Genomic DNA, 26,161 nt, shown 5'->3' on the forward strand with positions numbered 1-26,161 from the left:
ATAAGAGAAGCTGCATTAAACCAGCCCTGGCTTTCTCTTTCCACTCCCCAACTGCAGATGATTGCAGAGGTATTTTGTGCAGAAGGGAGGTCTTTTCTAGAGCACCAGCATGCTCCTCTGCTCTGACTCACGCAGCAGCTCTGCAGACCAGACGTGGTGATATCATACTTGCCACTGCAAAGTGATAAGCTGTGACATTACCAACAGTGGCTGTCATGACGTCAGTGATTGAATTAGGCATGAGTCATTCTCCAGAAGCTCAGTGGCAACATCTATTAGTCATCACCGGTGGCTGTACACCATACGGTGCCTTCACCTCCCAGCTCACAGAGTTTCTGGACAAAAGTGATGCTACACAGCACAGCTGCACCCCTGACCCGGGGGTTGGTTATCAGCCCTCCTGCCGGAGTCACCAGCTCTTGTTGGTCATGATGAATATCATTTTCACTGCCCCCTCAAAAAAATTCCAGGCATTTTCAATGAAAAAACACCTCTTGTTGAAGATGATCCTCCGAGTGTATGAACAGAAAAGGTGATTTCTTTGATAAGACTCTCCCCTTTGAGCAGTCTTAACTTTCACTGTGTGTTGGTTGCTTGTGGTTACCCTCCTAAGTAAGAGTTCAAAGAATTAAGTGATTTGATTGAAGAAATCAACATATCCTTTCACTGAAATGAAGAACATTTCCCCTGCCTCTTCTGGGGTTTGCAATGAATCCTAGCAGAAAAGGTGATGCCCCATGTACAAAACAAGCTTATAGAGCATTTGTACCTGAGTTGACAACAGCAGTTACGACTACTCCTCTGCAAGGAGACAAGTTAATTTGGCTCTAATGTTCCTTCAAATTAACAATGATATCTTTTCTTGTTTCCTGAGGACCAGAACAAAAAGGGTAATGTGCCAGTGAGCAGAAGAGTTGATGGTGCTGAGGAGATGATGGGGATGCTAGCAGAACAGCAGCAGGGAAGAAGATTGGGGAGAAAAGGAAAGAAGACAGCAGTATTATTTTTAAGGAAAAAAAAAAAATTGTAGAGAGTCCCAAACAAGAAGAGGAGAGAAAGGTTGAGGCAGAGTGAGATATTTGCAGATAAGGAGAGAGTTGACGGGTGGATTAGGAAAACCAGTGATGGGGGACAGTGTCACTGGGACATGGGACTTTGCAGTCTTCTCTTGCCTTTTCAAATACTTGGAGGAGTCATAGAAGGGAGACAGACACAGAAAACAGAGAAGGCATGGGAAAGAAGATGAGAGAGCTCAATTTGATTTATCCCCATGACTTTTCCATGTTTTGGTTATATGGAAGCAATATTCACTGTCATTACTGCCTGGCCAGCCGTGATCAAGGGAAGGTCAAAGGAAGGTAATAGAGAGATGCAAAGGAACTTAACTTCTAACATAAATAAACCTTCCCATAGAGTCTCATAATTCTTCATACTTAAAATATCATGAATAATTCTAAAACAACAGCCGCAGTACCATATATTACTAGGCACAGACTGTTAGCTGTGCAGCTATCCCCAGGTCACGGCACCGGCACCCTCCGATACCTTTTAGAAGAGCAGGAGGTCGGCAAGTGAAGGAGCACTTCTTGCCAAAGGTGGTCCCCTCGCTGCAGTTGAAGGTGGCTGGGTAGACGTGGTACTGGTCTGGGACTCCGCAGTCCACAGGCTCGCAGGTCACCTGCTTGTTCCACTTCCCATCCGTGCAAGTCATGGTGATGCTGGACTCCATCTGGAAAAGACATATGTCTACAGCCACCACAGCCAGCAAGGGTGAGATCAAAACCATTTCGAGCCCAAGAAGAGCTATTATTTTGGCTCACAAGTTAGGCAAAACTAGAAACACCAAGGTCTCACAAGGAACCATGTCAGAGAACCAGGATGTATTTCTGTCACCTCTGGGGTGAGACACCCAAGTGCTTCAATATAAAGAGTGGAGCACTACAGATAATTGGAACTCTTGTCCACATTGCCTCCTACGACGAGCCGGGAAGCCTGCTGCTCTGCCCTGGGAGCAGAAAGGAGGGTGCAAATCTGTTTGGAGCTGACAGCCATCCTCCATCCCTGTCACCTTTGCAGTGACACAGCCACTCCAAGGGGATCCCCATGTACATCTGAGCAGTCAAACTCACTCTTGGGTTTGAAGTAAAAGCCAACCTGAGATGAACTCACTTGGGACGCCCATCCGAGGCTCCCCACGAGGTGTCAGTCACCCTTCGACTGGGGTACCATGGGAAGTGGCCTGGGCCATGTCAACATTGTGTTCAGATTCTGACAGATGCTGTTACGGCTTTTACCATCAGTGTGCCCTGAGGCTCCGAATGACACCAGGGCCCTGCTGCCCTGGCACGAGGGACACGTATGCCTGAGACAGACTTGTTCCTGGAGGAGTTTGCAATGGACAGACCCAGGAGCATCCTGCCCATACGTTCACCTGGCACTTGAGAGGTCACATACAGAGTCAGTGCCTGTGCTGTGACATCCCTTATGTTACTCTACCGTTGTACTTACAGAGAAGCTACACTACTACGGATGTAAGGAACAATCCAAACAATGCAGCACATTGAAATCCTGAAGGGCTAGGAAAAGAGGAAAAAAAAGGGGGGGAGGTAAAGGAGCCGCCCATCCAAAGCTAAGATGAAGAATTTACTGGGTGACTGGTGGACAAACAGATGTTGACAAAGTGAACACAATAAACAACGTATCCCCTTTCTTACTAAAAAGGGGAAATTATTAAAACTAGAAGTGAAGAACCTGAAAGTAGGATACTTCCTTCCCTACCAGAATGAAGAGAGGGAGAGAAGAAAAAGAAATGTGAGAAACCCAAACACGAGAAGGGGAAGATACCAGCGAGCAATCTGACCAGGCTGTACAGCAGCTCTCCTCTGCCTCCAGGGAATATTTTATTCGGGGCTGGTACGCTCACGGGAGACTTGCACTGCTGACCATTGATCCGGGTTTATAAAAGGAAGGGGAATTTTTCTAGCACACATCAAAGGGACCTGTATTCCCTTTTTGCAAAAACACCCTAATGGTTTCAACAGAAGTTCAGACCTGTCTCCCTTTGATATATGGTTGCATTCAGAATGGAAAAAGCAGTCCCAGAGCTGAGAAACTGGACACTTCCCAAGTGGGCACAAAACCCCTTTTCTAGATGGTGGAGTTTATTTAAACAGGGAGCACCGCTGATGGAAAAAAATGTCTTTTTTACAAATTTAGAGCAGCACAATCTGAGATTCTTGGAGTGCTCAGGTGAAGTGACATTCTGTGTTCTCACTCTCAATCGTTTTGCTCCCCAATGGCTATTAATTCTGCTTTTGTGCTTATCAGGGTATCTGCACCATTAAAAAGTATATATATTCTGTAGACAGCTGATGACTTGAAGACAACTGTGTTTCCAGGGAGTTGCGGTGTGATGGCCACAGGAGAGGCCATACAGCACATTTCCATGTCTTCATCATGCATACACACAGCAGCAGCATCTCCACATTCGCACTCCAGGCTGGGATGCTCCAGCATTCAGCAAAGCCTGTTTCCCTGAACAGATGCGATGACCAAATAACACTCCAGAACTGTGGCTGCTGGGCACCTCGACCACAAGAGGCTAAAACATAAACCCGACTTATTAATGTCAGGGGATATCCAAACATTATGGAAAAGACGTGGGTCTTGCACTGGATCTTGCTGGACGCTGGATCCATGCTGAGCACAGGGATGCTCTATCAGTGACGGGAGATTCAACTCCAAGAATTCAGTTATTACTGTTGGTGTGATCTAGTTCAGGAATAAATTATTGTTCCTACAAGCTGACACTGGCTGCTGAGACACAGTACGGTGCACAAGGCAGTTTCTCTAATGACAGGGTTGCACATCCGATGTACTTCTCCATAAACACCAAATAAACAGTGCAAATTCAGAATCCGGAATATAACACAAAAATTTATACAGAAGCAATATCTGTGCATGACAGTCACACCTCACAGAAAATGGATGAGAACGTTTCGCCCAGGCTAACCCTTGTGAGAGTATTTCAGCTGCAGCCATGGCCTTTGTCAGCAGAAAGCCTGCCGGAACTGCAACGTGCATGGGGTCACCCTGCTTGGAAGGGATCCCTCACTACAGCTATACTCCCACTGCACTTCATTTCTGCCACTGCCCTAGACCTTGATGTGAAAATAAAGAGAGTCCCTCCATGTTTTCACTTCTGGTCTTTCCCCATCATACCTTCTCAACAAAAACACTAACGAAACCTGGAAGAGTCACCTTCTTTCAGACCCATATGGCTTTTTCTCATCCTGGCACAACGCGAGGCCATTCCCACGCAGAGAAGCTGTGCCCGTGTGGGTAAGACCTTGGCTTCTCAGCTTTTTCCAGTAATTTGTTCCACGCTTTGTATGATGGAAGCTGAGGTTTTCAAGGTCAGACATAATAATGGCACATTTTAGAGCATGTCTATCATGTCATCACTTCAAGCAATAGGAGCACATGCATTTCTGCAGCAGAACTCAACAGAGAACATTCCCTGCAAGGGAGACAAAAAGTAGTGGCTTTGATGGAAAGCACAGAGGACAACCCTAACATGGAAATGATTGCAGATGGCACCCACCAGCCCTCGACTTCTCCCCCTTGCAGTGTCCCACCAGAAGGTGGGATCATTGCAGAGCAGGACCCCAGGCTGTTGAGCAGGACCCCGGCTCTCCCCAGCACCAAGCTGCACCTCGGGGGTATTTCCCATCGACAGCCCGAGCAGCGCTGCCTTCATCCGGCACTGAGTCTCTGTGGCAGCATCTGCATCTCCCACCCGAAGCCTGAGCAGGCACGTGCCTGTTTCGCCTGTCTGATCTGACAAGGTCACCCCGCTCACAGCAGTCCACACGAAGCACTTGGCTTTCTCATCTGGTTTATTAGCTGTCACTTTGGGCACTTTGCGCTGCTTTGACTGGCATCACGGCAACTGCTTCCCTTCATGTCCTGCCTTCCAAAAGAGGCTTACGCAAGGAGGGAGGGCGGGTGAAGAGGAGAAAAGAGGGGGGGAAAAAAGAGCCTCCAAAGATACAGCGTGCAGTACAGCGAAGAGGATGCAAACTTAAACAAATCTGGTGCCAGAAAGATTTGTTTCTTGGGACTTTTAACAGCCTGGGAGAATTCATGTCTCCTTCCTGCTGCCCAAGGTCCCAGCCGGTTCCTTCTTCAAGCGATGCTTCACGTGTGAAGTTTCCTCTCCTTAAAAATGAACAGCTGTGCCCTCCCCTCTAAGTATTCTTCCACTGCTGCCCACTACTGTGCCTCTAATTGAACCCACATGAGCCGCGCTTTCTTTTCCTGGCATGATTGATGATGCCTTTGCACAACATTAGGGAGCTGCTGGGTTTTAAATAACACCTCTTGACCAGAGCAGCAGTGGTGGTAGCTTCAAGGAGAGATGACAACAAGTAACTGAATGAGCGGGGCTTTCAGCGAAGGACAAGGGGGAGGAAAGCAGTGAAAGACAAAGGGGGGAAAAGGGGGAGAAGAGAAGAAAGAGTGATGGAGTTGTCGGGGGGGTGGGAAGAAATCAGGGGGAAATGAAAACATCCCGAGATCTTCTTTGTGAGAAAGATACATGAAGGATTTTGCTCCATCACTATGCAAACCCTTTGTTGTTGTTGTTGCTGAAGTCCCTAAATGAGGATGAGAGAGCCCAAGGGTCTGTAAACAGCTCAGCTGTTTTTTTAAATTTCAAACAACAAACATTTTCTACCGCAGATAGTGCTGACGGGTTTTAAGGTTTGGTGATTTTATGGAGTTTTAACAGAATTTGGGAACGGGAGCTTCTCAGAGGGCAGAGATGAATGATTTTGTTGCCCTAAGACTGATTAAAATGGTGGCTTCAGAAGACACAGAGGCCAGAAAGTGCAGAAACTGTTGAGAAGATTTTCAAAGATCCCTTAGATGTAAGAGATTGATTTGATATGTGACTTGTGCCCCTACACCTCTGAGGTGCTTTTGAAAATTTTGCTTTTAATTCCCTGTTCACCCTCTTTTTCTGCTTTTCAGTAAAATATAGAAGACAAACGTGGTTCAGATGCTAAACCAGGGTGTTTTCACTGGTCTGTCAATCATCGTCATCAGCATGCAGTGGTCATGGGCCATCAATGTTCTGTCTGCTCTTTGAGGCATTGCACCTCACCTCAGACTCCTTCCTACCCCGGAGTGTGACACATCAGCGTGTGCAAAGACACTTTCCTTCCTCCTCTTCCTCGTGCAGCCCCCTATACTGTCACTTAAATGAAAAATAAATAGCTTTAGACCCTCAAATCAGTCAAACAAGCAAAATATACAACCAAATGACACAGTGAAACAACAAACTGCTTTGTGCAAGGTTCCGTAATCATGACAGAAAGTCCTTTCGACCACAGATAACAACCCACACGCCCTATCTCATCTCCAAATGTTTGTGATCACCAGAGGAACTGAAGCTGGGAAGCAACTGTGGAAAAAGCACAATGCAATTCAATACAACACAGTACGAGGAATCTAAACCACTGGTTCTGGACTTTCTCGGGTAATTCCTTTCTTTCCTACACATTCCTGGCTTGAAGCACCTGACACAAAGAAATAAAACAAGATGATAGTGAAAGAAACTGTCTGTTCCTTTTCAACAGATCTCCGAAGCACATGAATAAACTTCTAAAGCACGTGTTTAATGTGTTTAGCTGAACACAGATATCTTTACGAAGCTCCTCTCCTTCCCTGATTTGCACAGTGAATGCACAGCACTAAGCAAAACAAAGCCACTGGCCTCGGGGTTTTCATCGATGGAAAAAAGACGATGCAGTGCAATAGTAGGCCAGGGTGAGAGGAAGCATGTTGCAATAGGCAGTGAATCACGTTAGCAAGGGGTGCTAAAACCCTCCGCTCCCATCACATGAGTCTGATCAAGGCTCCACAACCAAGCTTCTCGGAGCGAAACCATATACAGCTGGCTAAGCCTCCCTAAAAGGTACTTGTTGTGTTTAAATAACAGCGCGGGTGAAACATGCTTAGGCTGTTTTATTTCGTCTGGGATTCCTGTGCGCTCAATGTACAGATCCCTTCCAACTATTTCCTGGTTCAGCCATTCAGGCTCGTTCGAGAACTTGTTTTCTGTTCTGCAAAAATGCTCAGCTGGAGCTGGGGTTCTGGTGCTGATGCCAATTAGGATGGAAGAGGCCCAGTTTGCGGGGTCCTGTATTTGTTTTGCAATTGAGTTGAAAGGGCTGACTCATTCCCCCCCACTCTGTCTCCCCCCTCTGTGAGCTGATGAAGAACACAGCATTTCACAAATACAGACAGGCTGCCGAGCGCGGCTGCCTGCCCCCAGCCCCCCCCCGGCACCAGATGTGTGTGCTGCCCCAGATGTGTGTGCCGCCCCGGCAACACACGAGAAGGTGCCGATGGGGGAAACCCCCTCCACATCACACTCATGGGATGCGGCAGCATTAGAGGTGAGAGCACAAACCAGGGTGCCTGCCCTGCACCCACATACCCCATGTACCCTGCTCCCGGCGGCATGCCGAGGCTGGGCCATGCTGCACATACACCTTGTCTACCTCCCCCAGGACCTGCATTTTTTTAATGTTTAAAGAAATGGATAATTTTACTCAATACCCTGCTCACTGCATCAAGACAGGCTGCTTTTGTAGGTCTGGTTATTAATACATGGCTTGGAGAAACTGGGGAGCACTCCCTGGCCCTCTGGGGTGGGTTTTTGGTGCTCTGTTTGGAAGTAAAAAGGTTTGGGTGCTTTTTCCACCCCTTTGCTACCATGCATTTCTGCAGTGTCAGGGTGTGGTTGGGAGCAGATGGACTGAAACACTGCGAAGGAGTTAAGACACTGTCAGCCTCAAGCTGAGGAATAAAAATGAGTTATATTGCCCAGAAACTGGTTGTGCAAAAAACCAAACACCCGACCCCCAAAAACACAACCCAAGAAACACTGGTTGAGTAGAGCCAGTGAGATCAGAGAAGGCCTGAACACATATTTCAACCTGAACTCATATTTCAACGCTTTTGGGTTGAAAATTTATAAATTTGGGTAACATCTGAGCTTTGTTCACTGTCAGTATCTCTTCCTACAGAGTCAGAGGGCTTATATTCTGATGTGAGGTATTTGCATAAGGCCTTGTCCCAAGGCTGAGCTGAGATTTTGGGTGTTAAACTGGATTATTTCTCAGTTTCTCCACACCTGTTTGCTCATCCCTGTCTTGTGGGTCATAGGGAAACAGCAGAACAAACCTGGTTCTTGCTGAGATCATCATCTCGTTGGACTTGCAAAATGTAGCCTGTCTTGCAGCTCACGTTGCACTGGGCACCGTTGTACCACCCGCCACTGGTGCAGTTCAGCCGCGCATTCTCGATCTCCAGCTTTTGGCAGTCCGTGGCTTCGCAGGAGTAGTGGACACAGCTGGGTGGGAGACAAGAAGGGGTATTTTTATTTAATTCATTTAATTCATTCCCCAAGAGCAAGTGTGCCTGACTGACAAACTCATCATTTGCCAGGCAGCAGGTACACAGGCTGCACATTGAACCCAACTAGGCAAAAGCCTCCTCGCCAACGTGCACACCCTCTAGTTACATCTTCCGAAGGTTGGGGACAGTGGGAACGGTGATGACAAGGAAAGCAAACTACAAGTCTTGTGGCAAATGGGAAGAGTCTGCCAATTCTGCAGAATTACTCTCTGTTCTGCAATATTCAACTGCACTGTGACCTTCCTACTGCTGTACCAACGTCCGTCCATCCATCCTTCCATTCATCCATCCATCCATCCGTCTGTCCATCCATCCATCCACCCACCTCCCAAGAGCACTTTCCCTCCAAGAGCACTCCTTCTGCCCCATGCAATTTTACACCTCTGCTGAATTCATGAGCGCCCAATATTGCACGGGTGTACGTGTGAGGAGGGCTTTCTGCGATAGACACTCTTATCTTTCAGAAACTTGATTGAAATCAACACATTCATTTTATTCCACTTCACAGGGAAGATCAAACATCAGCTGTGTAGCTGTGTTGATAAGCTCTTATCAAGCTCAGCAGCATGCTGTCATTTCAGATCTCTCCAGTTGCTGTTCTGCCATCCAGAAAATGTTTCCCTGGATGGAAACTGTCTGCTCTCCCTACAGTAAATTATTGTAACATTTAGCACAACTTGTAAAAAGAGGGGTTTGTTTTATTTTTGTGTACACAGAGATGTCTGGCTGACACAAAATCTTTCAGCATCTCTGATGACCTGAGTCAAACATTATAGCGTATGTTCAAATGCAAGTATGGGACAGTCCCTCAGGTAAAGAGAGTCCTAAAGCATGAGGGGAGATTCAGACTAGATAAAAGGAAGAAATATTTTACAATGGGTGTGGTGAAACTCTGGCACAGGTTGCCCAGAGAGGTGGTAGATGCCCCATACCTGGAAACATTCAAGGCCAGGTTGGATGGAGATCAGAGCAACCTGATCTGGTGGAAGATGTTCCTGCCCATGGATTTAAAATAAGTATATCTAAATTAAATCTGAGGAGGGAAAACCTTGAATTATTTTACCATTTATGTGGGTAGGGAAGAACCTGAAACAGAGAAATTTAAAGAAAGAAGGGAAAGCAATTAATCAATACACAAATTTTGAAATGGATTATAAGCAAGCTATTCCCGTCTCCTAGAAAAAGGGTTAAAAGCCACCAAAACCCCATCCACCTTAGTAAGCACAGGACTTAGCATGTACGTGGAGTTTCGCTGTGTTCAAAGCATTGTGCAGACATTAGCTAATTAATTTTCATGACACCCCTGTGAGACACCTGGACTGGTATTGTTATCCCCATGTTACTGATAGAGAAGCACATCTGCACATGTCTCTACTGAGCTCTAGATCAGATTAAACGACAGTATTATGTACCTCCACAACTCATTTCTCTGTCCCAGACTAGTGCTATATGGGAAGTGCCCGCTGCTTGTAATTTAAGGTTGCTTGTTCAGTGGCGGCCCTTCCCTGGAGTGCGATGAGCCATAAACAATTTCTACATTCAGGAAGATCTTATTTCTTCATTGTGCACAGACTATTGCCGCTGACAGGACTGAGGAAAGAGAATTCCACCTCTGCGTTGGCCAACTCAATACCCTTGTATGCAACAAACAGCGCCCTGTGTACCTGCACTACAACCGTGATGCTCATTACCTCTGCAGAACGGCTGATCCTCTGTCAGGGCTGACCCACACAGAGTGATCCTGCCTTCAGAAGGATCCTCACCCCCTTACCAAGTGTTTCACACATGTTTTCCAGTCACTGCAACTCAGCCTGATATACAAACCTGAACTGCCACTGATGTCACTTTACACCAGTCAATAAGACCGTGGATCAGACAGCGGAAGAGCAAGTGGACATTATATCCCAGTGCCCAGGTGATCTTCTCTTGCGTAAAAATGAGGTGGGGAGAACAGCCATGTGTAATTGTCTTGTAAACGCCCAACATGAAGCACTCAGGAGTGTGAACCACGGACCTCACTCTGTTTCGGCAGAGCCCCCCCAGCAGCCTCACACGCTGTGGCTCCCGGCGCAGAGCAGACCCTCCCTATTGACCTCACAGCACTCCTAGTTGAGTAAGTCACCCATTAGCATTAGCAAGAATATCTGAACATGGATGTTGCACGCGAATGTAAATGATGAATGACGTCTTGTCGAATCCTCCCCGCGTGTCCCAGTTACACCTACCCATGAAGGCCAGCTGTCACTTTGCTCTCCCCTCTTTTTCAGTTGGTGTGGCTGCAATACGAGTTCCTCCTGTGCCAGGGCTTCCAGTGACGAGGAAGTTGACTCATTGAGGAAAAAAGCGAGAACCACTGCCAAGCTATTCTCAGAAGTACATATTGTAAACCTTGACTGCCCATTGCAAAACCCCCGCAAAATCGGAAAACCGTTTTGCACTAAAGTTGCAAAAATAAAACAAGAGCAGACCTATTTCATTTACGATCTTACGTGAGACTGTGCTACGTATCAATGCAGCACTGAATTCGGTCTTGAATGGCTTCAGAAGGAAGGATGAGCCGAAGGAAACCTTTGCGATTTGCACAAAGGGAAATCTGGAGGAACGTCACTGCAGTAAGTGGCGCTACTTTTCATTTCCATCAATGTAAAGGAGCAAAAGAATCTGGTTCTTGAGTTCATATCAGGACACCAGATGAGCAAGCCTGGGCTTAAAAGTACTACAGAACTGAAACGCCACAGACAAAGGCATTAAGAAACACTTATTGTGATGTTGTTCTTTCTGTTTACAAGTCCCCTTGTGGTCTTCTTACATGGCCAGGGAACATTTTTAGTCACCCCCTCCAGGCTCCAGATTATGCCTCGGTTAGCAGATGATCTGGGCAGCTCGCTCTGTCTGTAACTCTATATGAATGACTTCAGTGACAAACAATACAACCATTCACTTTTTGTAAAAAAACAACCACTGCCACCAAATGTTTCCAATTTAAATATTTCTGGTTCTCTAGCTACTGGTTCCAATTTGGTATCAGCTACTGTCAGCCGTAAATCCCAATGAATTTTGAAGTCATGATCCTGAATTGAGTTCTGCAAATGCAGAATTAAGAAGGAGAAATGAATATCTCCAAGTAGGAAGTTTAGACAAAGAACCCATCACATCCATATTACAGAATTGTGGGTTACAGAAGCTCTTGCATGGGTACTGCCATTTAACAGTGGTTAATCATCACATGCTCCAGAAACTATGGATCCCTTGGAAAAGAAACAATATAGAGTATCTGAGAATGAAATCACTTCTACTTTAACTCATGCTGATTACTGACATAGAGGAGCTTATCCCATTTTCTTGCAATCAAAATTGGGTGACTTCATCAAAACTGCCTTTTTCAAATCATCCCTGGTCTATCCTAACTCCCCGAATGCGTCTGGGAATCAATTGTCGGAGTATGAGCCAGTCTGTACGAAAGCTATACAAGGGGCCCAAGGGCCGCTCTAATGATTTACTGATTCAACCTCAGCGTTCACCGGTTCCTGTTCTTGCCCTGGTAGTGTATGACTTCCCAAAGCAATACCTTCACACCAAGCTGAGTGCAAGGAGCTGTGGATTTCTTGCACACATTCCACTGTCTTCAGCATGTTAAAAACACAGATCGAGGCAGAGCGTTTGTGATGTAAAAAGCTCTGAACTGAGTTAGCTTCACATGTAGGCTGAAGTTCTGAGCCAGCTTTTTCATTATTCAAATCCATTCTGCCCATCCCTAATCTAAATGAGCGCAGTCATTAGCCTCTAAACCTTCATTTCTCTGTGCCAATATTGGCCCCAATTCAGCAAGACGCTTAAATATGTGCTTAACTTCAAAAGCATGGTTAAGTCCCACTGGTAGATTTGACTACAGGGGGATGTAAGCAAATAGCCAAGGGCTTTGCTAAATTGGGGTCTTAGTGACACAATCCTAGAAACATTTGTATTTTAATATGTTTATAGAGAATTATAACAATTAAGTGGAACTCTTCCTTCCTCATATAAAAATAAACCAGGACTTCCTCTTTCAAAAAGCTCTGACACTTGTATGCCCAGGTGAATATAAAAGCTTGTGATATACACTAGTTAAGAGAAGAACCACAAGATTATCTATTGTATATAGGAAAACCTTCCTTTACCATGGTTCTGGCCCGCCTGGGCTGCCAATCTGAAGCTTACTTGGGTTTTGTTCTAGGCCATCATTCACACAACTCACACAGAGGTAAACTTCTGAGGGGGTTTCTAACATATTTAGCCTATTAGGGGGTTCATCTTCTCCGCAGAGATTCCCTAAAAGCAAGAGCAAGTTCTCTGTCTCTAATCCAAACACATTCACCATATTGAAAAGCAAAGGTTGTTAGCCATATTCCTTGTTGTAGAAATAAAAAAGTTTGAACTACAAAGATGGGAATGAATTTATCTTCTTCAGTCTTCACTTAAAACACATCGGTCTCCTTGTACTAACACAAAATCTCAAAGACCATCTACCCAAATCTGCAGTGCTCGGTGGGGACTGGTGAAACTCTGCTCACTGTGTCACTGGAAGAAAGATCAAGTCCTTTACTTCTGGATGTTTGCCTTCAAATCTGGCCCACAAGAGTGACCAAAACAGCAGCATCACCTATGGTCCCTTCAGCGATCACACTGCCATACCGTTGGGCCTGACACCAATAATGATCACAACAAAATCTTAATTCAAACTGATACTCTCAGGAATGTAGATAACCCCAGAGATTTCCAGAAAACACTTGATCCAACCCCAGGTAAGCTGTAGGAGAAGTAGAGGGGTGACCCAGCACGTCCCCACTGCTGTCCCCGTCACTGGCAAGGCAGCATCCTCCCTGGGGACTGGTTCTGCCTTCAGCCTGCCTGCACCCCACTGTGTGAGATATTCCTGCCCGGGGCAGGGGGTCCCTATTGAACCAACAAAGCTCTCAAAGCCCCTGTGCCCTGCCAGCCTGGAAGCAGGGCTGTGTGCCTGGGTGTTAGCAGCCCCACGGGTCTCCCTGACAGAGTCTGCCCAGGCAAACGCAGAAAACACTTCGCCTTCCGCTTTAATAAAAGCCAAATGATGCCTTTTGCCAATTACCAAAATGGGGCGAAGGTTAAAAACCCACTGAATTATAACACATGTCATGGACCAAAGCTTCTATGATTAACAGTTCTGTGAGAAATTCATTAATTTCACCAGAAGCAAGCTGACAGAGACTGCGCTTAATGACAGAATGCAGGGCAGGGGAAAAGCGGCTGAATCGGGAAAGAGAAAGCTGCACTAAATCACGAAATAAAGAGACAAGGAGACCCTTCCCCCCCCACCACCCCCAATTATAAAAAGGAAAAGAATAACTGGAGTTATAAAGGGCAGTTGCATTTGTTCTCCGGCTGAAGATTTATCTTCATCATTTCTTGTTGGGGAAGCTGACAGCAGGAGAGGAGAATACAAAGAGAAGAGCTGAAGTGGGCTATGTCTCCCTGGGGCTTGTTAGGGGCAGCAAAGGGTGACGGCTCTCCGCAGAGGCCAGGGCAAGGACAGGCAATGGCATATTGGCCAGGAGTGGGTCTTGGTCTACAGTGCTGGTTCCCCCGGCTGTCAAACGCCCGGATGTGCGCACGGATGGAGGAAGGTAAACCCCAAATCTCCCCTGCAGAAGCAATTTTGCAGCTGTAACAGTGAGTTTGTACCAAGTTTTAACTAAACAAAGAAAAGGAAAATCTTTTTGCTACACTACCTAGAAAGCACGAGTAGCTGCACAATGTGGGGCAGGCACACCGGAGAGCTGCGGGCAGCCAGAGCTCACCGCAGGGAAGGGAGGGGTTATCTTCGTTATAAACGTGGACTTAGCGGAGGATAAGAAAGCTGGAGACTTCTGAAATCCACCATTCTGACAGCTGAATTGGGGTGCCTACCTGGGTTTTCACACCTCCTGCCTGCAATCTCCAGGAGAGGAGCAAATGGCACCAGTCGGGATGGAGGAGAGGATGGCTCTCATGAACACGACAGGGAATTGCCACCGAGGAAGAGCAGGATTTCCCAAGGACAGCCTTGCCAGGGATGGGAGAGCCCCAGCTGATGTTTCTTTCCTACACGGTGAAAAGGACAAAAACCTGATTTCCGAGGAACGGCTGCCAAAGGCAGCCCAATGCACCAGGTTTTCTCGCTGCTCGAGTGGCTGCGGGGTGGGAAATTATACCTCTGCATCCGCACACCCCATTTCACCGTCCTCTCCACGAGGCTAAATAGGAAATAATAAAAGTACAATAATCTGAGCTATAAAGCACAATAGAAGGACTAACTGGGCCATTTGAGCTATAAAGCACAAGAGAAGAACTAACTGAGCCATTATATCTGCTCTAAGGATGCAATGTGAAAACCAAGTGTGTCGTTTTTACAGCACATCTCCAGCAGTGAGGTAAACCTTTCACTGGAATCAAAGAAGAGCCTGTGGTCAGCTGCAGCAGGAAAAACAACAACTGGAAAAACACAACCGCGAAGTGCAGAGCATATTTTCTTCAAACTCTCTATAAATGTCTTCAGAAAGATAGAATGGATTTTCAAACGAGCTAACGATAACGGAGGACAACTACCTATAAAGTTCAATGGGATGTTTGCATTTCAGCTCCTTTCTTCTCTCCTAAAATATTCACTGTAATACATATTTTAAGAAAGAAGAGTGAGCGCATGTTTTATTTTCAGTTATTAAGTTGTCACTAACCCAGGGGAGCGATCCATTCATCCGCAAAATAAAAGCTGTGTTAAATTTTAAGAGCTGATATATTCTTTTCCCTCACATATTTAAAATCTGCACCCTTGCCTAGTGTATCTGGCTGTAAATCCTCTCCAACCAAAATAATTCTTCTTGAAGAGAGAGAAATAATCATAGTGAGAAGCCAAAAAGCCAGCAAAAATATCCATATTTACCTAAGGAAAATGGAAGCAGTAAACTTGATGCTTACACATAGGAAGGAAAGTTGTTTTAAGAATTAAATAAATATTTTTAGAATCATATCAGGCAAATGTAATCAGTGGGGAAAGGAGAGAAGGGAAGGATGGGCAGTGTGGAACTGGTGCTGAAAAGGGGCCTGATGAGGAGACCATGAGCATGGGAGGCAGAAACCCCACATCCAGCTTCTGAACTTATTTAAGAATAAACTTTAAAAATCCCTCTTTCTATGTTCTTCCTGGATTGGGTAAAATAATGAAAGAAAAGATGCAAAGGTGTCACCTATTTTTGGCTGCACAACTTTCTGTACATCTTGGGTACTACTCAGAGTTTCAGGTACAGAAGAAGAAAGCCTATATGGTCACCCAAAACCATCCCACCCCAAAGCAAATTGGAGATTTTCCACTATAGCACTGTGATCAATAGAAAAAGTCCCACTGATTTCAATCGGCATTGGATCGGGGCTTTATTTCGGAGAGTTTCTAGTTGCTTGACTGACATGGGAAACTTCATGATCAATCCAGCATTGTAACCTGCAAGACCTAAACTGTTACTGTGAACGAGCGCGGCTCTGACAGAAGTGTTGGAGAGCAAGGGGTTGAGATGGTTCAGTGCATCACCAAAACAAAACAATGCAAAAAAAAAAAAAGAAAAAAAGCAAGAGGAAAAAGAAGAGGCAAGCGGCGGGTGATTCTTCTTCAAGAGATTTCTAAAGGTTAGTCTGCTGGGCAGCAGAGGCTCGCCGAAGCTTTGCCTAAGGGGAATGCATTTTTTATTAAGGAAATAACTTTCTAAACACAGAGCACTTCTAATTTCATAAGTGAACAAATGGTTCAATTCCTACTGAAAACTTGAGAGGGAGGAATGTGGTTGCGCGTCCCAGCCCTCTTGAGCTCCCTGTTGCTTCTCACCATCTCCTTCCAATGGGTCTTTCTTGCTCTTTTTCTGTCCCGCTCCTGCACTGGGATTTGGCCAAACTTCCACAACTAGACTTCTCTGAAACTTGATCCTGCTGTCTTTGGGCCTCTGAATTTATACAACCTATTGCACAGAATGATCAGACTCCTTGAATCTAGGTCAGAACACACTGACTGGATTGATTTAGCTATAGATATACTCCTTTTAAAATAATTTTATTTTCCCTTCCCTCTCCCCCTTCTCGCCCTCCCGCCTTTCCTGGAATAAAAGCAGATCCTAAAAACAAGCCAGAACATTATCAAAAAACTTGACAGCTTGCTTAGGAGGCTGAGCAGAGGTTTGCTGGGATATGCAGCATGTTTTACTAGTGCTGCCGCTATGGTATGACGACTGCTCACAACTTTGAATTCACAGAAGAAAAAAAAAATTATTCTTTCAGGGGTTCTGCTAAATTCTCCTCTCTTCTTTTCACTGCCTCGCTGAAAGGATCCATGAAGCTGCCGCACCAGAGGCCACGAAAGGTCACAATCTCTGTGGGATGCTGTAAAGCAGAGACTGAGAGGGCTTGGTGGTGATCTATTGATGTGTCTGTAATAACAACAAGAATAAAACGGTAGCCATAAACCTTTCATCCTGGGGGGTCCCACAGAGCTTTTCAGAACGTGGGCTGGATCCGGGGAGGTACTGAGGGCCCTTACCCAGCCCTAAACGCACCACAAATGCTGGTGGCCAAGCACCCGCTGGACAGGGCCGAGCATCTGGCAGGATCCAGCCCCGCCAGGGCACAGGCATCACTTTGTCTCCGCGCAACTGCTTCCGTGGGAGGTCCCTGTAGCACTTTACCAGCACAAAGCGGTTTAGATTGAAGCTGGTGTGTGAGTGGCAAAAACGATGCCATACTGGGGAATGTATGGAGAGTTAACTGGCCTCAATTCCAAGTTTGGGATAAAGGAGGGAGGAGAAAGGAAGAGGAAATAATTCACTAGCAGTATCCCATGCGGGTTAAGTGTCCCATCCATCCTGATCAATGAGAACACTGCCGTTTCTTTCCCAGCGACACAAAAGGGTCAGCAGGGTCCTGCGTCCTCGCGAGCCGTGGTGCAGGCGGGCGGCGCGGGGCGGTGGGTGGCGGGGCAGGGGGAAGCAAGCTGACAGGCTCACCTCTGCTCCGCCGGGCTGTAGGTCTGTCCTCGCTGGCAGCTGCTGATGGTGATGGGGTCGAAGTTGTGGAAGGAACGCAGGGCCACCCCGGAGATGGCCACAAACTGGGAGCTGAAGCTAATGAGGACAGCCTGGGTGTGATAAAAAGGGTGACTGAGGTCATGGATGACGGGGATAATCAGGGGATTGTTCCTGCAGCTCAGGACGTGGACACCTGCCAGAAGAGAGACAAGATCAGAGGAAGGGTCAGACTTAACACAATCGCTTCCCGAAGCCTTGGGCACTTCAGAAGCATTTCACCCAAAGGAACGGCCCTATAGAGCTGAAAAGTTATGGTAAGCTGCCTGGAGGGGCTTCCCAAATCGCTTCGGAGAGCTTAGCGGAGAAGTATATCCCTCCAGACAGCTGAAGAAAGGCTGCCATTCTCTCCGCGAGCGCGGCAGGCTCTCAGAGCAGTTTCTTTAGACCACAGCTACGTTCCTATTGTGCTCTGTTAAATCAGGAGCAACCATCACGGAGGAAGCAGAGTTGCACTATTGTAAAACCAGGCTGAGAGGACAGTTGGAGCCTTTATACCGCGCATCAAATGGTGCCGGCAAGCTGGGTGGCTTTGTGCACCATGGGCAGTGCACCAGTGGCTTGTTTGTAGCTGTGCATGTCATTAGCACTCAACGTAAAATTCTTTTCCATGAGCTCTACACTAAATGTGCCCAGTTTTGATTTTTTGGATGGTTTTCAGCCTTGGGGTATCTTGCTCTTTGCTAAAGATGGCAAAGATGGCCCTGGAGAGAGAAACGAGGGTGATGGATCCACTGAAGTTTTTATAGGTGACCTCATTCGAGAAGAAAATAATTGTGTTTCAGGAAAAATAAAAGTATTTCGAGAGGTTGACGTTCACAGAAGCACCAGAGAGGTGACACAAAGACTTCTTAATCCTTTTTCTTCAGTGGAGAAGGCAATCAGTGATGGCTGGGCAGAAAAGCCCATCTTCAAGTAGAGGCAACCTGAATTCAGATGGGCCAAATCCATCTCAGGGGTAACTCAAAGGACAGACAGCTGTCAGCTGGCCTCAAAATTGATTAATTGAGATTCACAGCCTGATGGTTGACTGCAAAGCCCTGCCTCCACGGCTCCGTGGCATCGCTCCGAGATTCAGTTTGGCTCCAGCTCCATTTGCTTCGCTGGAGCTCCCCCAGCAACGGCTTTGGCACAAGCCTTTTGGCTACCCTGGTACACTTACAAATTTGAAAATAAAATAAATTCTATTTGCATGTTTGACTGGCTCAGGGATTTCTATTATTATGCTTTTTTTCCAGTTCAGGTTTCTTGACTCAAAAGGAAAGGAATAAAAAAGTTTTCATTTTTCCTCCTTAGAAAGTGATTTCCTGTGAATTAGACAGACTTCTGACCACCCTCTTTAAACATCTATCTCCCACCCTCTACTTTAAAAAAATCTTCCTGTAATATAAAAAAAAAAAAAAGCAACCCTCTTTTTGTTTTGGTCTTTACCTGACCCTGAAATAACCTCCCTGTCTACTTGCCTCCCACAGGTCTTTTGATATCAGCTCCTTGTGGAACAGTGCACGTTTCTCACTTACAAACAGGTGCAGTTAATACTCAAAATCCCGGGTTCCCAAATTCCTTGGAAGTTTTTGCCTTCTCTGATGGAAAGCCAAGAAAGACCTTATGGTATGAGGCTGTTTATTCACTTCAATTTCATTCCTTGCACTCAGGTGGTGTCCACAACAAAACAGACCCTCGGTGCTGCAGTTGCTGGTGCTTTCTGACCCAGACAAGATAAACGGGGGCCAAACAGGTCAGGTTCGTGTAACTAACCTGCCTTCCTTAGCAAAAAGCACTCAAGACAGGACAGGCGCCCGTGGCAGGGCAGTTAGAGCTGACTGCATGCTTGTCCCTGTTTCTGTAACTCTGTACCCACCGATTTGATGCTCAACAGCTCCTGCCAGTACCCAGCAGCCAAACCCCAGCATCTCCAATGGCTCCGATCTAGCAGCGCTGAGGTGCTGGGTATCCCAGCCTTACCATCTCCTACTGATGATCAGAAGCAGCTTCTCATTATTTCCTGGGAGTCCACATGGTAAAAACTTGCTCTGATGAAGGTGGGATACAGCACTCCTGGATAGACTGCATTTTGCTCAGGGGAGTGTCTTTAGCACACTGCAGACTCATCAAGCTTTAAATTATTGCTATTTCCTTTTGGACATACTTTTTGTTTGCCACTGACTTCTGCTTCAGGCTGGCTGACCATCTGCAGTCAATCCTGCACCCAGTGCATGCCAAAGTTTGCATCTCAGCTGCAGTTTCTAGCTTGTCACGGTGATAATTCAAACACATCAAATACAATATCCAGGAAAAGAACTTAATGCCGCACCCAGAACTCAGACAATACAGGGATTGGGAGCTCTGTCTGAGTGAGAGGTGCTGGGTAACCTACCTACACCTCTCCTCTGCTCCAGGCCAGCCTCTCCTGAAAAGGTCAGAGGGTCTTTTCCATGAGGAAGGCAGCATTTCAGCGGTGAAGATCTCCAGGCAGCAGCCTGAGCCATGCCAAACTCATGTTGCAACTTCATCAAGGGTTTCAAAACCTCGCCCTCAGTTTCCTCTCTGCTCCTCTCCCTTGTGCTCTTTCTCTCACAATCTGTCTCTATAAAAGGTCGCAGTACTGGTTGGCATGCTTGTGTCTCGATCATTTATTTCTCAGAGGGGAAGAGCTATGTGCCACTGTTTTCCGAAAGGAGGAGGGTAAGACTGATCCAGGGGCTCTGGCAAACTGGGAGCTATCTTGACTCAACCTGCACAACTTGCTATGAATTCCGGTTTGTTCTCCAACAACAGACACCACACATGCTTTCTTTCTTTTCCTCCATACCCCACTAAATTATATATTACCCTGGATAGTCATCCAACACTTGTCCCTCATGTGTCTCTTCTTCTCATCACTAGTAGGAAGTTCATTTGAGTTTCAGCTTGTCAAATTTGCACAGTTATGGTTAAACTGAAATCTGGGTGAGGGGAATTGTATTTCTTCAAAAACTGCTCTCAGGGTGACATGGCCAGCTTTCTTCCCATGGGGAAAAAAGGGACAGGGGACAGCTGGAAAGGGATTATACAGGTCCTACCCTGACACAGAGCTGGGAGCTAGGGTGAGCTCCTTGGTCCCATAGCTTAACTGCAGCCAGAATCAATTCACCAAATACAACTTTCCCAGGTTCAGGGACCTGTGCCCAGGGTAGAGACAAAAAATGGTTTATCCTGGGACTTCCACACAACTGGCAAGTCCACAGCCTCGGCCAGGCACATCTGCTTGAGGCCATGCAAAGAGCCTGCAAGGGCCCTGGTGTTAGACCTTCCTCAGACCTCAAATGCTTTGTGTGAAAAACGCTGGCCATTACGTAGCTGTGGGAACCTCCCTGCAAGCAGGGCTAGCGGTCTGCCCAACGACACCTTGCAAAGCAGAAGTGTTTGCTGCCCCAGCTGCTGCAAGTCCCTCACTCCCTGCTCCCAGCAGTTCATCTGTGTCGCTGGCAGTGTCTCTCCAGGGAGGTGCTGTGCATGAGAGAGTGCTTTATTGTAATGACTAGAGAGGAGCCAACCGCTTCTGAAAACATAGGAAATAGGTATGGAGAAATGTCTGCATAAAATCATGCATCGTTTTCAACAAACTCTAGTCAAAGTCAAGTCTTGGAGCATTAAGAAAGCATGTTTTTTCTCTGATCCTGGAAAACCTAAGCAGGAATATTGGTCAGTTTGTGGATGGGAGTACCAGCAGATTAAGCAAGTAATAAAGAGGGAGTTGAACGAAACACAATCTTACCAAGATCATGGCTTTGCTCTTTGGTGTCAAACAGCTGCACACCGATGGTCTCCTGCTTCTGATCCAGGTAATAGGTCCCGTCAGTGACCAAGTGAACCAGGACTGCCGCAGCTACCATAGGTTGGGAAAAATAAGCCTAGGAAAACAAAAGCCCCCCCCAAAGGCTGAGGTGGAAAAACGTGGTGAGCTTTAAAACAACCCAAGAGCCAGTGCAGGACTTTTAAAATAACAATTCCTGTCCCAGGTCACACAGAAGTCTTCTCTTCCAATCTCTCCTACACAAACTAAATAAACTGGAGTCAAACAGCCCTGCAGCTGGAGGCTGTAACCTCTCAGAAATTCAATAGCCTTGTCACAGGAGGGGACTTCACCACTGACTCTCTAACAGTGCTCAGAGACTTTGTTTTGCTATTTTGCATTAAACATACTTGAAAGAAATGAGCAGCTTGGCCCTGGGAAGACTCTCCCATGATATTTTGCCTGTTTGAGAAACTTTGTAGAGGCAGGCAAAGAGAAGACTTCTGAATGACACGTGCACTTCTTACCTTCAGCCAGAAAATGGTCGGTGTCATGTGGGAGTATGGGAAGTTGGCTGTGCAGGGATACCAGGCGTACTGAGAGATGCCATCGTTCAAGTCAATCACCTTGGTTCGACACATCTGCAGGAGGAAAAAGAAACGCCAAAACAGACGTAGATTATAGCGAGGGAGGATTATGACTGTTTGAAGTGAGGAAAAATGTCCAGGTGCACTACTAGAATAAAATCATACACAATATGATGTTTCTAAATACCATGAGATCACTCAAAATTTAAGTTTCCAGGTCTTCCATCTGAGTAAGAAAAACTGAAACATGAAAAGGAGCTAAGGACTCACAGCAGATGGATCGCAGCCAACAGTTCCCCCTTAATTTGGTACGAGGTCTTTGACAGCATTCAGAACAACTTTGCTCCCACCCAAACGGACCACGACCCTTCCCACTGGAGTCAAAGTGATGATGACTTCGGAATGTACCAACTCACAGCACAGGCAGCCTGCAGGTGCTCTCCACAGTACTCAAGCAATGTCCTATTTCAACCTGCGGGGTACTGTAACCCCAGGGAAGCCACAGATGGCCATGTAAACTTGGAAACAAGTGTCGCCAGGAAAGGCCTGTCTCTACAACCCATTTTAAGCAAACTAGTTTCTTGTTTTGTTAACTAGTTTCTGGAAGTGGAATCACCTCCTTCCTACACCTATAGCACTTTCCATGGCAGACAGCAGTGGGATTCTCAGCGAACTGCTCTTTTCAATAAAGAAGAAGTAGATGAACCCCAAGTGCTGGCATGGATGAAAAGCTCAAAGAAGAAGATGCATGAATTTAAGTATCAGAGAGCCTTGAAGTGCTTTCAGCATGTATGATGTGAAAATGAAGCTGCAAGAAATGGTAGGATTTACACTGAAACCACACTGCTCAGTGAAGCTGCTTCGAAGAAGAAACATGCATGACCATAACCTTCATACCCCCAACAAACATAAAGAAAATGCCCACCATGCAAAAAGCTACAGCTCCATTAGAAGGATGCTTCCAGCTGAGGCTCTCGGAGCATCTGAAGGATACCTCTTAAGATTCACAGCACAGGTGAACTCAGTGCCTGTCAATCCCAGAGTCATGGAAATTCCTTGTAGTCACACAGTACAGTGGCAATGGAACTACGAATGTAACCCAAGAGGCCAAACCCCCTCCAGCAACTGTGCTGCCCACAGGAGAGCCTGGGACTGACCCCACAGACCACTCACACTAGGTGCTCACTGGAGCTATGCACTCTTGGGGAAGGTATAGGATTACTTCCCAAGACCAGAGCCTGAACTCGGCAACCAGGTGGTGATGAGCTGTCACTAAAGCTGTTCCCATAAGAAACTTCCCTGATTATTAAAGCACAAAGAAAACCCTGAAGTGAAAGGGAGAATTAACAGAGCTGGTTTTAACTATTCAAAATTCTATGCCCACTCAGTAATTCTGCATGGAAGTGCCCTCTCAGTCTCGGCAGGCAAAGTCTGAGCAATGCAAAGAAAGCCTGGGATGCCTGGGAACGAGAAACCAGATTGGCTGAAAGTGAGGTAATCACCTCTATAATCTGAGTCCCTCAAGATCCAGAACAGAGGAATCTATGGGCAAAACATAAATCAGCTTTAATGGGCTGGAAGAAGATTTTTAGTTTATTTATTTTTTAAAACAACTGGGACCAAGCTTCATTGAGGCTAGCCAGTGGATAGTGTTACATTTTACAGCAGAGCAAGGCTTTACATAAACTATCTTTGGCATTTGAAATCCAGGCCAGCAATTCGACATGTACCATTTCGCAATTTTCCCTTCTTGCATTTTCAGCAGCCTGTCTCTTGTTGGGAGCATGGTTTTTATTTTAATACCTCTCCAGCTAGGGAATTTATCTTAACCACATCTGCAATTTATATGGTCAGAGAGCTCTTTGACATGAACAAAGGTCTCATTACTTTTATATGATTTGTTCATATTCTTATATCTCCTCCTGCTCAGTTGGTCCAAAAAAAGTGGTTGAAAGAAACAAAAGTACTGATGTTTGGTGCATTTTAAGTACCACTTAATGGATGAGTGAAAACCTGTATTAAGAAATCACCCAGACCTTCACCAAAAGTTTGAATCAAACCCAAAATAAACCCCTGCTGAGGTGGGTTGGAGATCTCTGATAACTTTCAAACGCCTGGTTTGATTTGTGTGCGTGTGTGAACTCCAGTACTTTCTGCTTCTGCCTGAGAATATTAGAAAAACCCTTAACATTGCATAAAGAACCTGTGTTTGAGACAGGAGAGCTGAGGTGTGCAGACTCAGTATGGTCGGGTTTGAACAGGTTAGATAAGCTTCCTCCTGCTGGGGCTGATCCGTCGTTACACAAAGTGGTTCGAAGTGGTACTGGGGTAAAATGTTCTTCTAGGAGAAGAATGTAAGTGGGAAGTGTTCGACAAGTCTAACAGACACGGCATTAGGAGTGGCTACATGAGCCTCTTCTACATTAGCTGCCATCTAGTAAACTTAGCTAACAGCAAGAAAGTTCTTTAAGACTTCGTAGTAACAACCAGGTTGGATAAATAGTCGCCATCACCTGCAAACTCCACCACCTCAACAGGCTCCAACGCACATGGTAAATACATCCCCCTTTCAATCCCACCTAGTTATTGAGTGTCACACCACAACTGCAAAGTCTGGGGACCATTTGCTGGGAGAGTCTTTCACACACCTGCTTTTAAGGCACCCCTGAAAGATGGCAACAGCGTGAAGGCACTTATTACTGCAGTACCACTACTTTTAAGCTACAAGTTCCAATGGCCTGGAAGACAGAACATCGTCTCTCCTCACGGCTACAAATTCATAGGAATTCCCACTTATGTGAAAGAAATTATTTCCTAACATCCTCTGGTTTGCTACAGTGATGCAAAACAGCAGCTAAAGCACCTGACAGCTGTGGAGGGAAGGAGGGATAGATGTACTTCTCATTTCAGGGTGTTACCACTAATGTATTTGCTTTGAAGAATGACGGCATCATGCCAGGCTCAGAAGACTTCACTCACCGGGGCTGCTCCAGGTTCTCAGACCCACACAGCAACCGGAATCCACAGGAGCTTAGCATCTGCTCCAAAGTATTCGGGGACTATTTGTGTCTGCTTACTGGAAGCCCATGTCATACCCCTCCCTGGGAAGCTGCTTTCAATTAAAAAAGCTGATGTCTGTTCCTCTCGGAGGTTCTAATCCAGCCTGTCTCCCACCCACACATTTTGTACACAAACATCGAGAGACAGAACGAACAAGGCCAGAGAGCACTGTGGGATCTTCCCACAAGAGGGAATGCCTGGAGGATTCCCTTTGACTGATTTATACAATCTCTTGTCAATCACAGGGACAACATGTTCTTCAAACCGCCTCTCCTGTTTTCCTTCTCTTACTCAAGGGGACCGAGGAATGTGTCAGCACAAAGGGAAAAGTGATATATCGGGAGCGCTCAGTTCATTGCCACATCTAAAACGCATTTACCATCGCAATCAACTCCATTTCCTCCTAACGTTTTCCCTCAAAGAAATATGGGAAAACTTGCTGAAGAGCAAATTTTGGAAGGCACCCAATCCCATGACTTCAGGCAATGTTAAATTGTGTTGATGGGCTCCAGGTGAACTACAGGTTAAGGACCACTGATCCTGTGGGCTGGGCACCAGACCAGGTCTCAGCCAGCTGTGCCCAGTGCACGGCCCCTTTACCACCTTCTGGGCAGCACTTGGCTTGTCCAGGTCTGAGGTCCCCACCTGAAAGATGAGGATGATATTCCCCCTGTCACATGGGTATCATGAGGAGAAAGCCATTAGCCACAGTAAGGTGCTCAGATGAGAGAAGGGACAAACAGCTACGCATGTGAAGGATATATGTCCCCACAGGAGTGGGTTAAATACAAACAGATGCCATCCCACTCTGTCCTTCCCATCGAGTAAGAACAGCCAGACACCACAAGCTCTGCCTGCACTGGTGGTTCTCGTCTCTCAGATGATAACGTCAAAATAATTCTAAATGCAGATGGGCCAAGCTGCTATTTGGAAGGATGCTGCCCTACTCAGCTCTGGCATACGGCTGCCGCCGCGGCTGGAGTGGTCGTGTCTGTCTGTGTGCCCACAGGCGCCTGTAAACAGAGCAAATCTCCAGCACGCAGATCTGTCTGCTCCCAAAATCCCATCTGTTGTCCCGTGGCGGGGCTTCCTCCAGACCATGTCTTCAAGCTAGGCATGGCTGTGAAGGGCCGTCT

The 26,161-nt window shown here is 46.3% G+C and overlaps 1 protein-coding gene across 1 annotated transcript in view; it reads right to left on the bottom strand.

Annotated features, from left to right (window-relative positions):
* The window catches only part of PAPPA (pregnancy-associated plasma protein A, pappalysin 1), a gene marked incomplete at its 5' end in the record, with an annotated part of 102,810 nt that overhangs the window by 30,733 nt on the left and 45,916 nt on the right, over positions 1-26,161 (bottom strand). Inside the window, 5 exons of the mRNA XM_010146511.1 lie at positions 1,546-1,729; positions 8,254-8,422; positions 17,526-17,739; positions 21,361-21,496; positions 21,906-22,019. Coding sequence (XP_010144813.1) covers positions 1,546-1,729; positions 8,254-8,422; positions 17,526-17,739; positions 21,361-21,496; positions 21,906-22,019 — 817 coding nt within the window. The remainder of the gene's footprint in view (positions 1-1,545; positions 1,730-8,253; positions 8,423-17,525; positions 17,740-21,360; positions 21,497-21,905; positions 22,020-26,161) is intronic.

The sequence above is a fragment of the Eurypyga helias genome, unplaced genomic scaffold (genome assembly GCF_000690775.1).
Source record: "Eurypyga helias isolate BGI_N326 unplaced genomic scaffold, ASM69077v1 scaffold33572, whole genome shotgun sequence".
NCBI classification, from domain to species: domain Eukaryota; kingdom Metazoa; phylum Chordata; class Aves; order Eurypygiformes; family Eurypygidae; genus Eurypyga; species Eurypyga helias.